The sequence below is a fragment of the Trachymyrmex cornetzi genome, unplaced genomic scaffold (assembly GCF_001594075.2).
Source record: "Trachymyrmex cornetzi isolate Tcor2-1 unplaced genomic scaffold, Tcor1.1 scaffold204, whole genome shotgun sequence".
Taxonomy (NCBI): Eukaryota; Metazoa; Arthropoda; class Insecta; order Hymenoptera; family Formicidae; genus Trachymyrmex; species Trachymyrmex cornetzi.
Window position 1 is genome coordinate 307,419 of NW_017296680.1, and position 14,689 is coordinate 322,107.

The window sequence follows — 14,689 nt, forward strand, 5'->3', positions numbered from 1 at the left end:
AATTTCCCAAATCCAGGATTTTCTCAGTGACGTCGTATAATTCGAAATAAGATTCGGTTGGGTGGACTAGCGCTTGATTGATCGCGGGAATGAGAAAAGGGAAAACGTCACGTGTCTTCCGGGTGATGGTGTAATGACAGATCGTGGTGATATAAAGTGGAAGAGCAGAACAACGAAGGAACGATTCTGACAATCCCACACACTCGTGCCCGTTAAGAAAGTTGTCTCGATGGAACTCACATCGCGCGATCGCTACGTCATCCACATTTTGCGAGTATAAGTTTCTTCATAGATGTGTGTCGATTCGGTTCGTCACAGTCTCACGACGACACGCGATATTCCGATCCAACGCGGTCGATGATATCATAAGGTATATTAAGATGTTATTGACGCGCTAGTATTTTCCGCGAGTGCATCGTCGCGAATCAGACGTTGCGTGCAATTCTGTTTGCTTTTGGATTACGCAACATTGTCGTGATGTCGACGGCATACATGTTATACTCGGCTATGCTCGTAAGAGACACTCAAGCCTCAAAGGAGAGAAGCACTTATCTCTCTTGGAAATAAAGCAAGAATGTTTGAACAGAAACATATAGGGAGAAATTTACCTTTTTATATAACCATCGCGAAAAAAATATTACATCGTTTTGAATTATTTTCATTTTCGTCATCTTTTATCCACTTAAACTTAACAATATTCAATCGAAGAAATTTGTGTGAAAAAAATCTATCCTTACACAACGTAGAAAGAACGACTTTAATAAAGTTTAGTTAGCTACAGATCTAAAAATAATTTTGTTGGATCATCAAAATAATTATGTAAGACATTCAAGCTGGAGTTGTTAGAATGTCAAAACTTTTTGCAGCATTACTCATCATACTTGAGATTCCTACGTAATTATTTTGATAGTCCGACAAAATTATTTTCAGATCTATTTAAATTTTTCAATACTTCAATAAAATTGTTCTTTACGCCTTCATACGATAATCCCGACAGTCAAACATAAAAAAATTCAAATACACTCCGTTTTAAAATCTTATAACGTTATATACATATTTACGACGTAAATAACCAAATTGTTAGATTCGACTTCTTACTCGTTGTAATTATAGGTAAACGAAGCGTTATATACGTTTGTAGGACGCGGCTGTGATTTATCACCGGGTGATGCGTCATATTCTATTCCATTAAGAACACAAGTCGGCGATTACATGAACAATTAACATCAAATTAATCGACGATAAGAGTCACGAACGCCCGCACGCACACAATTAGAGGCATATACAACCTTGAAGAGCAGTGGACATCCGTTTAACTTCGTACATAGCCCACGCACGTATGTATTTCGGTATACGCGTTTGTTGAACGAACGTTAGTCATCCAATACAGAGAGAAAGAGAAAGAGAGCGAAAGAGAGAAAAACAGAGAGATAGAGAGAGAGAGAGAGGAGGGGGGGGTCTCCGCTTTTACATCGGTGACGACGGATGAAAAAATAGATAGCATTCCATCCGGGCCATCTTCCACATAGGGATAGGGGACGTTGCCAATGATGGAGGGAATTTTTTCGCACGTGCCACGGAGTTATCAATATCTGTGTATATATACGTATTTTCTCTTTACCTCTTTCGACGCGGTTAACGACGCGGAGCAGCTGTCGACAATCGCTGGAATGGACGACCTTGTGATGTCCGCGCGAATATATGGACAGTTAAAATCGCAACGGCAAGTTAGATGAGCGCGCGGCTGCGAACGTCGCTTTTAACCCGCGTGACGATGCCCCGATCGGAGGCGGCTTGGGGATATTACGTATCTACGCTTCTCGGAAGTGACATCGTCATTCTATAAAAGACGAGGAATGATTTAACGTACGCAAAATGCGCGAGCAATAAAAACGACAGGTGGAAAACGCAGCATATAACGTAACTGAGTAACGTATAATCTCGAATAAAACGGATAAGAGTTATGTCTTTTTCTCTAACCCTGCTGGGCCTATTTGATTTATTGTAAATGGCTCGTTAATTTTATTTAAGTCTATTTAATTTAAAATGTAATTTATGTTCTTATTAACATTTTATTTTAAAACTTTTTTCTCTAGCATTTCATAACTTTGTCTGAAAATATCTCTTTTTTTTTCTAGAAAATTTTATTTTTTATTTTTTAGAGCTTTTTAATCATATTGACCCAAATATGGTACAGTAAATTTAAATAGATCAGCAGGGTTGATTTTGATATGATCTCTACTGATTACAATAATCCATTAAATATCCAAAAGTACTCTAAAAACATTTGGTAGCATTACATAAGTTCGTCTGGCTTTTAGATTTTTGTACTTTTAAGTATCCATCTAAAGAAAAACGCATCTGCCATGTCCATTCACTTCCTGATTCCATCGAGAGGCTTCAGCGCGCTTCACTTCACCGATACTCGTATCGGTATTCCGTTCCTCTTCACAGCGTGTCGTCGGGCAACAAAGTCGACGGCATTAGCCAGGTGCGTCCGTTCCAGTCGAGATAATAAATCCCGCTGTTCCGGATCCACAATGTCGAGGAATAGTCTGCGCGCACTCTTGCTTCCCTCTTTTTCTCTCTTTCTGCAAGAAAGCGACGTTGGCGGCGTAGTTCACTTCGTGGACCTCCCGGCTCCTCCCGCGGAGTTCGACGTACGGGATAATATAGAGGCGAAGGGAGATTTGCCCTCTCCCGAATGGATCTTGCACCTGGGTCCGTCCCCCGAGACCGCCGACGGTCGATTTCGCGAGCATGGGAGGTAGAATCGACGGCGATCTATCTAACTGCCTTGTTGTCCACGTACACAGAGCCAACCATTTACGATGTCGTTGTCTCGCGCATCCCCAAATAATTTACAAGTCCAATACATCGGATTTTTCTCCCAAGCTCGAGCAATTGTTTTTGCAATTTTAAGAGCCGAGAAGCATCGTAGTCACCCCTTCTTAAATCATGACGGCTATTCCACATCGTAAAATTTAACGGCAAATTCGATCGGACGCACTGGTGCGCTTGATGCATATTAAAACCGTTCTATACTCTCTAAATCTGAATCAGTGGATAATCACTGATATCAGTGCCAAATATGTCACTGGTAATCACTGAATTAAATGTGAGATCCCTAGCTTTATTATGTGATCTAACTAATCTTGTTTTAGTGCTTAAATTCATTGAATATGGTTGAAATTAATATGCAAATATCAGTTATTAATGCTCAAATATTCTTCCATTTTTAGTTGAACTTCACTGATTATCAGTGCCAAGTATGCCACTGGGTAATTAGTGATTATCCACTGATTTAGATTTAGAGAGTACTGTTTTAATTTGAGTGTAAAAGTGAAATGCAAAATTTGGATTTACAAAATACATATTTTATCTAACAGCACAAAAAAAGTGTATTAACGATTTCAAAGTTTAATCGGTTTCTATATTTATAGCAAACTGCATCTCTATGTTATATATTATAATTGATGTATACATTGAGTGCATCCAATTAAATTTGTTATACGTATTTAATCTATGATTTAAAATATTTTTTTTTACATGCTAAAATATATATTCCAATTCTAAATAAATTTAATAAATTTAATAAATTTAACTTAATCTTTAATATTAATTTCCAAAAATGATATAGGAACTATTTTTTATATATTCTTTAATGCGATATTTGAGAATATTTCAATTTCTATATAATATTAAAGATCACGATCTAAGAGTCATATTTAAAGAAAAGATTGTGTCTTTTTTTAAACCGCCATAAAAAGATATCATCCGCGCAAAGTTGGTCCATGAAACGCGTTTGAAAAAAAAGAGGTCGAAAGAAGCAACGTAGCATGTCAAGTAGTATCGCGTCACGTCACTTTAAATTATATTTCGTCACGTCATTTCAGAAAATATACAATGATTTTAGTTCGCGGAAATGGATATTTAGCGGAACGGAACAGCATATACGTACGACTTGACTAAATTTCTTGGTCGGTTTAATATATTTTCACGTAATAACGGTATAATATATTGCACGTGACAAAAAGCAAAACGCGCAATTATTCATCCGATCGACGTAAAAATATGTACTCTTTAAATTTCTTGAAATAAAATCTCATTCTAAAAGAGAAAAATATTGCCACTATTGAAAAAAAGTGAAAATATTTGCACTCTTGAATAAGAATAGCAGATTTTCATTCTCTCGGAGTGGGATTTCACACTTTTGGAGTAAAATTCATTAAAAAAAAATGTCTTTCCTTTGGAATGAATCTCACTCCAAAAAAGAGTCAAAATCTGCCGTTCTTATTCAAGAGCGTATATATTTTCACTCTTCTTCGATAGTGGCAATACTTTAACTCTTTTGGAGTGAGATTACTACTCCAAGAAATATAGAGAGTATCGAAAATTTAGGAGAAAATCCTGTCCCTTTCTCGAAGAAATTTAGCGTCGAGTTTTTACTAATTATATAGGTACTTATAAAAAGTGCAATTTTTGTACAAACCGTGCGAATTTGTCGTTGCCACATTCGTATGTACCGTTCGAATTTTAGGATCGATCGAAGCTCGCGAAATGCGTTCTTTCCTCTTTCCATGTGCGACTTTCACGACGCAAATTCAAAATAACCTCGGAAAATGCAACGTCTCCGGGAGTGCACTCTGAATATAATATAACTCCCCGCGGCGGAGAAGCTTTTCTCCTACTTCGACGAACCGACATCTGACTTCTCGTGTATCACAAAAGAGAGAGCTGCACCGGAAGTTTCATATGTGCTCGTGAGGCTCGCGGGCAGATTTCCGTGTGGCGCTTCGTTTGAAGTGGTCCCGAATCCCATTTCAACAGTCAGTTTCGGTCCAGTCCCGCGTAAAGTTCAGGACAATGTATGCAGATGCGTTGGATTTATAAACGGTCCTACATGCGGCTACTTGCAAATACATCGTTTTCCCAAGCTTAGCCCGTATTCGCCCTGCGCAAGCAAAACTAATCCTCAGAGAGAACGCACTATCTACGGTCTTTACCTAATTTAAAAGTCATATCCATTTGAAAGTCAGAATATCGATACTACGTACTGCATAATCCTGTATCGCAAAGTATTGAAAAAACTTAACGTAAAAAATAACTGAAAAAATATAGATCTCGACAAGTTATTCTTAAAATCAAATGTATACGACAAGAATAAGACTAGTACTCCTTATCAATCCAAGTTATCATATTTTTAAGTTTTATCACGACTCTTTTGCGCATTTCTCCATCTCTTTAAATTTTATCAGTAACATCAAAATAAATAGTATCGCACACAAGTATAGAACGTATAAACAATGAGAACAAGAAGAACAGATAGACGAGGACTGTAGACAAATAAGATACTTCATCTGTGAAAACCATCCCACCATACATCTCCGCAATTACAGGATAATTTCCCGCAAATCTGTAATTAGTATTTCTAGCTACTCCATCCGCGTGTGTCAACGAACCAAAGGAAAGCTTGTTACAAGCTGACATAGATATACCTTTATTCCACGCCTGCGGTGATGTACGCTCGGATGCTTTTTAGGGGGTAGCGTACAGTGATTCAGCTGATGCACATTATGCACACAGTGCGCGTCTCCTGTACGGCTAGCAAAGCTCGACCGACGACGCCGCTGATGCGCGACGCAGCTTGCGTAACGTACACGCACGCCGCAACGCCACGCCGGCTGACCCACATGCGTGGTCTTTATTTAAACTGGTTTCCTCCTTGGCGTCCTTTAGACCCGACTTTCGTCTGTGCTCCGGTCGCCGGGTCACCGGATTCGAGCGCGTTATTTTCCGCGAGACTGCGTGCAGCTCGGGAAAGGTCGGCTTGTATACATATTTGTGTCTCGTAAAAAACATTCGATTAGTTTATGATTCGAGACGACGTTGCGTGAAGAAAATAAAAATATTTCTCTTACAAATTTCCCTTTTTTGTAATATTCTCTCTTAATATATTTTTAATAATTTTCTAAAGACTTTTTTTTTTCGAAGATTTAATAAAATAAATCTTGTATTATTTTCTTTACGAGATACTTAACATGTATACTATTATTATTTCATCTTTAATAATAATTTTATTGATAACATTTTTATTAATTTTACTGCAATTTTTAGAATGATGTCACAAACGTCGTTTTATAATAATGCATGATGTTAGAGAAAAACGACGAAAGTAAATGCGGAATCATTTCTTTGCGTAGACCACGGTGAAGTTCGAATTTGTTCACGGTAGACTTATAGAACCGCGAAAATTTCAATTGCAAATGCCCGTCGACTTTGATACCGAAGGGAATAACGAGCTCCCGAGACGAGCGTTTTTTAAGCATCAACGCGATCTCGTCGAATATTCTTGTTTCTCAAACGTATGTAAAGTTTGAATAATACAGCACAGAGAAGGCGAAGAGGTAGCGCGCAAAAAGGAGCAACACGGAATAAAAATGCACCGTTACGTTTCTATCGATCGCGGCACTTTCGTACCGACGTCGTAGACAGACTTCGAGATCTCTTCAGGGTAAAAGTAACGATACAAAGCTATTATTTATACCAATAAATATACACCATTTATTTTACATAAATTCATTTAAATGTGACGAATGTATTTCATCTAATTACATTCTGATATCAATCGCAATTACTTTTTTTATTTCCTTCACATCTTATAGTCTTCTTATATATTACTGTATTATATCATTACAATTATTAATTTTTACATGACAAGAAAGCCATTATAGTGGCGCTTAAACAATTTTATTTTTTTAAATGGGGGGGAGAAATTTAATAAAAAATATTGAATTATAATAAATCTTGTTTAAAAAAAGGTAAGATTTTAAAAATATATCTTCGTCTCCTAAAAATTAAAGTTATCTTCATCAAGATAAGCAATTGAGAAAAACATTACCGGAAAATTCGAATCGCTAATCTTCATTAGCACTTGTCTCGTGTCAACTTTTGTTCTGATTAGCATGCATATTACTTAAAATATTCAAACGCAGATCGGATACTCCTCTCAATTACGCTCGCTCTATCTAATACTACGGATATACTTCAGACAACATCGTAATACGAGCGCGCGTATCAGATTTCGCATCTCCTAATCGAACGAGCATTGCAAGCGTTGCTTTATTTCTAGCTGTTTGCACACTATCATAAGACAACCTGCTTTTATATTATGAAGTGGATAGTATAATTTGATTCTGGAAAAACGAGAGATACTTTCCTTTCGTCAAGCTGCTCACTCGTCCAGAATTTCCTCTCGTTACGAAACGCGTATAATGGGACAATTGCCAAACTTTACGACTACTTGAATATCGTATTATTTATTTTTATTGTGTCAAATACTACGATGGATATCAATAACTTATCGAGTTTGAAAAAAATTATCAAATCTATAATAACACATAAAAATCCTATATAGAATTTCGAAATGGCAGTCTGCTCTCATATATTTTTCCACTTTTTCTCATATAAGAATATCATTGTCAATATTAAGTAATTTGATTAAGACATTTGTCGTCAACTAGTTTATGTTAAGCATGAATATCTCTCACACTCATGCGACAGACATTTATAGAAGAACGCAAATTCGCAACGTAATCTTCGTGAGTAATCAACGCGGGTATTCCCGCGAGACTCGACGGTGGTACAATCGATATACCATTGTCGCGACAGTGCAGCAGGTCGTAGAGACAAGTTCGTAACCAACCGGGGTTATTCTCTCTCGAGAAGACGCGGCACGAATTCACGGGATTCTGCCACGATGCATGCGGCCCGTATTCCCAAATCGATCGCGACGGCAATGGCGACGGGAACGAGGGAAAAGGGAAGCGGAAGAAGCATCCGGTTGAATTCCGCCGATCCGGTTCTCACTTCGCCGAACAAGTGCACGAATTCCGTGAGGGTGGTCGAAAACTATGAATATACTGTATGTTGGCGTATTCGTGTACAATTCTCGGGGGAAGGCGCGCTGGGTCTCTTCCTATGTTGGAAAGCCCTATAATACCGTCGTCGCTTCGCGTGTCTCACCTTTCACCGACCTCAGCCGTCATGTCGTTATCATGCAAACGGTGATTTTCCACGATTCATAATGTAACGCATCCGAACGTCAGGTGTCGCAAAGCTCATGCCTAACTCCAGAAAAGAAGGATGAACGACGCTCGATTAGAGGGAAGAGGTTTGATTCATTGCGCTCACAATGTGATATGAATATAAATCATCGGATGGTATTGTAAGGAAGAAATGAGACGAGTTGTCGTTTCATCTTGTCAAACCGCGCATTTAACTCTAGAAATGATTTATTCTGGTAATCTACATCCAAAGATTGTCTATTAAATCAAATAAACATTTGCATTTTTTTCATTTCAGTTATTCTAATTTTAATATTTAATCTTATATTTGATATCGTATTTTTTAGAAGCTCCGTTTCGTGGAGTCATTTTACAGAGAATGTCAAGAATATTACATTTCATCGACTACATCTTAGAGCTATTTAATCTAGTTTTAAGGGATTATTCTAAGATTTTCATATATTGATTCATATATTAAAAAAACTTCTTTACAACAAAGATCATATTAATTGTTGATGTATTAATTTGTCAAGTCCAATGTACATAGGGTAACTCCGGTATATACGCCGCGGAAGTGAGAAAAAATAAAAGGAGTGGGGATAATTTTCTCGCAAATACTCTGTTACATGCCTTTATGTTATATTTGTATTGAGTTATAATTTCAGCTTCTTACTGTTAATATTAATAAAATTAATGTGAGTTGAATCGATTTGTCACTGTGTGTGTACAAGTAGCATCATCATAAATTATAATCTACATAAAATGATTACTGTAAGGCGTGTAAAAGACCTAGTGGTTATTTCGTGATACATACGTATAGAGGAATAGTAAAGCATGTTGTATAGCAAAATACAAGTGTTTTGCTTTCGTATTCTTTGTTTAGTTTGTTGAAACTCTTGCATTTTTGCCATATATCCCACTCATTATCTATATATAACAAAAATGCAAGATTTCAAAAAGTTTATTTTTTAATACGAAAACTAAATATTTCGGATTTCTAATATTTTTTTCATAGTAGTAGACAATACAAAGCTTTTACTGATATAGTTCGTTTATTTTAAACATAGTAAATAATACTTAATAAATTAAGTTTTTGATAGGTGCGGCGTATATACCGGAGTTACCCTACATGTGCTGCACATATGTATAATACATATATGTATAATAAAATATATAAAGCTGTAGAGTAAATTCTGTTCAACAAACACGAAGGTAATGTAAAAAGGATTAACGAGCGCCGGCTGACCGAAGGATGAACAACCCTCGTCCCTTAATCATAACAATACCAAATGTTAGTCGATGATAACTGTATTAGGACTGATAAAATACTAAGCTTGCACCCTCTGGCTTCCCGGTTGTTTGTCGAGCCGAAACGTCCCGTCGCGCAAACATTCGCGCAGACCGTACAAGCCGCTATCTTCTTTCCCCCAGGAAACTACGGTCGCGTGAGTAGCATTACGGGATTATTAGCGGATGGAAACTTCACAAGCGGGCTCTCCTATACCAGGAACAGTTGCCTACATATTTGATGAACAACGGCTATATAACGAGACTCCGGTTACCATCACTCTTTCTCGTTCCTCTATGGTTCGTCACGTGAGAGTGTGAAACTATTTCAGAATCGATACTTCAGCATCGAGAATATCTTTTCTCCAAGCAACTTTTCGTTCAGATTTATGCTATTTCTCGTACAATGATAAGTGACGCGATGAGAAATTCAAATGTACACAGTAACGCATAACAGAGCAAAAACGATAATTGAATTAGTAGAAAGTTCTCTTTACGTTAAAAAAGCGTTTCCTGCTTCGTTGGTCACAATTTGGTCAAATACGGTCATGGCCATTAACGAACATTATCGGTAAATTATTCGGTTTACATAATTTAAAACGGACGCAACCAGTTGATGTAATATCGAGTTATTAAACGAAGCGATACTGTGCGCATTGCTTTTATCGTCGCGTATTAATTTAACGTTGGCTCACCGAGTTAATGGCTGTCATGCTGCTAACTCGACCTGGATCTGTGTCGACTAGCCCGCTGTCACTCTGTAACAGAAACAGAAAGATAGCAATTTAGAGGATGGGAAAGATCGATAATTTCTTCTACTGCTGTTTGCATTCAAGCTAAATTTCGTATAAATCACTCTCACACGTTAAAGCGCGTATTCAGATTCGTAGAAATGAAAAGGAATTATTTAGAGAGATCTTTCTTTTTTTCATACCGCAGTTTATGTGTTTTCGAAGCGTAAAGGCAAATACACAATTTCCGGATGCAAAATTGCAAGCGGGGCATATTGTTAATAATTTCGAAAATGCAATATTGTGGAAAGTGAACAGCATTCATATATGAAAATCATTCGCACTGTGGAATCCCAACGTACGTAAAAGCCGAGTGCACTCCACCATCCGCTATGAAATTTTCTGTAATCACTCGCCGTTAGAACTCGGTTTCATCAAATGTATGCTGTTTTTCCGTGTTATTGCTTTGTAATGAATTAATCAAAATCAAGTTTTATATTTAAGCAGATATAAAGTACATTCAAAAATTAAAATAAAATATTAACGCTATATAAATTCATCTCTCCGTCCGAATATTTTAATACGTATCTTTCATGTAAATAAATTCTTATACGGACGTAAAAATATCTCAAATTTCATTCGACAGTGTGGCTCGAATTACATGAAGTAACGCGGAAATGCGATATCGAAGCGGATATGAAATACTTCAAACAAACGCTCTCGTCGAACAGAACTCTCCGAAAGCTCCGTGGCATTTTTCCTCGTCGGTCAACGCGCTAAACATTCTTTGCACTCCGCATATCGCATTTTATGAATGTCTGTTTCTTTCATTCGCTCTAGCTTCCGGCGTTTCAATCTCCCGAAGCTCGCCAGCGAAGCGCGTTTGCTCAGATTCGTTCGCGAATTTTTATCATCCGATATAACCGTTCCAGTCATCGGTCACTCTCGATGGATTTGGATGGCGGGACCCGAGATTACCGAGACGGAAATTCTCTAGAAAGAAAATGACGGCGAGTCGTTCGGGCATGTCGGACAAGAGAGGAGTACGTTGACGACGACGGCGACGACGGCGTCGAGAGAAACCGAGAAACCGGCCTCGTAGAGGGTGCGGCGAAGAAATAGTACAAAGGATGAGGGCGGCGATGGCGGTGTCGGCTGCGGAACCGAGACGAAAGAGCCGACGTGCAAATGTCGTTCTGAACTTTGATCGTAAAACAGCGGCAGACTTCTCGGGTGGGTGGAGCATCCGTCTTGAACCACTGCCAAATCGGTTAAGCGCGAATAAATTTCCGTGTCAAACTTCGTATGAACGAAAGAGCCGACGGTTCCTGCGTGTCGGGCAAGGTTGGACTTGTGCTGGTGGAAATGGAACGGAGAGTTCTAATATCTACGTGAACAAAGAGAACGTGAGATTAGAAAAGAAAAATTGAAAAAGGAAGGAAGAGGTATGTTTGTATCAATGCTCGGTGATAATATCAAGTGTACTATTATACGTGACGAAAATACAATCCAAGTGTAAGATTACTGCTCTTTTAATGATAGTCCTTTTATGATAGGTCGATTAATAAGTAATCTTAATTTCGCCATTAATAATCGAGGTAATAAAAATTAAGGTTACTTACTGATTCATCCACGCGCGCGTAATAAGTCAAAAATATTTAAAAAATTCTATTAAATTGTAATACTCTTAAAAATTACATACAAATCTTCTAAATTGGAGATGATTGAAATCCCTATTTTGTAACTCCTAATGATAGCAGTGTCGGTATTCGTTATATTTACCATGTATACAATGTAACGACATCGACTCTGCAGTGATTAAGAGTTACAAAATAGAGACCTTATAGTATTTTATCAAAATTTTATAAAATAATTAAATCTTATTCATAGGGCAAGTTTATTCTAAATAAAAAATCTGGACAACGATGTCAGTGTATAAAAATGCAATATGTGTCTCTAAATAATTAATCAATCATTTGACTTATATTTAGTTTTCTTAATTACTTTTGATAAAATATGCGCTGCTTTTGTAGAATAACCGGCCATATAATAAACGGTAATAAAAACCAAAAGCGTAGCATAGCGAGAAATTTCCCCCGAGTCATTCCATCTCGAATAAAAGCTCAACTTACATATTGTTCTAACGAGCAGAGAGCTCGTGTATAATGAATAAACAGCAAACGCAGACGGGAGTTTCGCGCTACGCCATTACGCGCCAACGTTGCGAAACGCGCAGCAAAAAGACGTACCTAACTGTCGGTTTGTCTAACAGAGGCAGACGAAGCGTAACCGAGGCATGACGAAGATGTAAAGGTGTCGTCCCGGGATGCCCGAGGAATACAAAGTCGCAGGCTGTAGTGACTAAAACGAAACGGCGAAAAGTCATAAAACGTATTATGACCGCCTCATAATTTACAGCGAAGCGACCCCGCGCGAAATCGCCGTCGACTTTCCGCGACCGGATTTATGACATGGCGGAGCAATGTCTGCATGCACATTGTTTCGCTATTGTAGTTTTATCAAGCGACAAAAATCCTACGATAATCAATTATCGAAATAGTGTTTGAATAATAAAAAGAACGCTTTAATTTAATCTATTGTGTCAACTTTAAAACCGCATAATATTATTAAAAAAAAAAAAAGGAACAAAGATTTTATTCAATTACAAAATATTCATAAAAATACCGTAGAATAAATATATAAAAGCAAACACACGAGATGTTAATTGCATTATATAATAATCTCTTACAATTTCCATCCAATTTCATTACTGGTCACACTCATCACATTTCCATAATGCAATTCGCAATAATGATACAAGTTTAACTAGGTACTATTCGCTAATTTACTTTAATTTCATTCATGGACAAGATTACGTATTTTTTATACGAACATGAGAATTAACGTTTTGTTAGGTTAATGCGTGAACACCTTAATTTCGACGTTGTTTGGAAAGATCGATTCGACAGCGATTCGTCTGGTAATCCTACGGTCAGGTCGATTATGCACCGTCACGAAGCGGAATGAGAATCCTAAAGCACGTCAACGCATGTCGAGCGACATATAGTGAACGCGAAAGGTCGTCAGAGCTTCATTACGCTCTAGCTCGACAGCCGGGAGGGTCAAAGTTAGGCGAATGTTATTAACGTTCTACCTAAATCCCTCAGCTATCCTCCAAAACGCGGCGCATCGAACACGGAAATGGGCACGATACATGAGTTAGGCTAACGGAAGATGGTTAGAACACGTTGCGTTCTCTTGAATTTGCGCGGATATCCAACATTCGCGGACGTATCCGCAGGTCTCCACATTCGCGACATTTGATAATCTAAAATTCCGTCCGGCAATTTAACTTTTTAAACGAATGTTCTATCATTAATAAAAGCGTAACGATATAATGTGATATCGATGCGCGATAAAATTCAGCTCGCAAGATTTTGGCGATGTGCAAAAAAAAATGGCGATGATTAATTTAGATCGTCTATCGAGCGCAACATTCGTAACTACACGGTGAGTCTGAATTAATCGCGCATTCGTGAAATGCGAATCATTCCGGATTGCTGCAAATGAATATCGAGTAACGCCGTGCAAATCTCGTTCGTGGTATATCCAATATTCGGAAATCGCGTTTTCCGGGTAACGAATTATATGATGAAGCAAACATTATAACATTCAATATTGCACAACACTCTAATGCGTGCGGAATAAAAAGCTTCGTTAGAACGTTTATAGTCGGTTTTAATGAACAGCCAAATTCATTAAAAATATTAATGTATAAAACATGTAGAAATTAGTACAGTTATTGTTAACTTAACAATCATGACTGCGCGAACGAACTCAGTTCGTTTATTCAACGGGTCGAAACAGTTCTCACAGGAAGGAACGAGAACGTGAAGAGCGAACTATTGCCTGCGACCATTTTTCAATATTAAAGAGGCTTTAGGGATGATTTAAATAAGCTCGAGAAAGCTTGGCGGTACGCGACCTGAAAAGTCGGACTTCTTCGATTTATGGCAAGACGTCGGAGACAGCTTAGAGTCTCTCTTTGCGCGCTCGCATTTAAACCTCGCCCTATCTCTACGCTGTTTCTCTTTGCTACTTTTCCTTGTACCACCTCATCTCTCCCCTTTTTATCGCTCTTAGGATCGCAGACGCGGAATCGTAAAAACCGAAGTTTATTGACGTAAGGCTGATCAAGATTGTTGTTCCGATAAGGAAATACGACTTTGTTCGATTTACGTAATCCATTTGTTCGACATTCGACATGTATTATATGAAACTAAAACTCCTTTGATCTTCATACTCAATGTATAATGCTTAAGATTTATTTAAGCTTTGTATGATTAAAAAAATGTTAATTATATTGATAGAATTAAAAAATTCAAACATAAACGAAACAAAATTCGATCGTGTTTTTTTTTCAAATAACATATATCTCCAAATTATTTATATTTTATAGCAAACTTATTATAAAACAAATAATTTTAAAATGTTAAATTATTAAAATTATTAAAATATTATAAAAAATTCTAAAATTATTATAAAAATTTTATATTATAAAATTTAATATAAATATATTTAGAAATTTAAAAAAAACAATCTTTT

General features: G+C 37.3%; 1 protein-coding gene across 1 annotated transcript in view; it reads right to left on the reverse strand.

Annotated features, from left to right (window-relative positions):
• Positions 1–14,689, reverse strand: part of LOC108759758 (uncharacterized) — a 328,570-nt gene that overhangs the window by 227,885 nt on the left and 85,996 nt on the right. Inside the window, exon 2 of the mRNA XM_018505367.1 lies at positions 10,049–10,111. Coding sequence (XP_018360869.1) covers positions 10,049–10,111 — 63 coding nt within the window. The remainder of the gene's footprint in view (positions 1–10,048; positions 10,112–14,689) is intronic.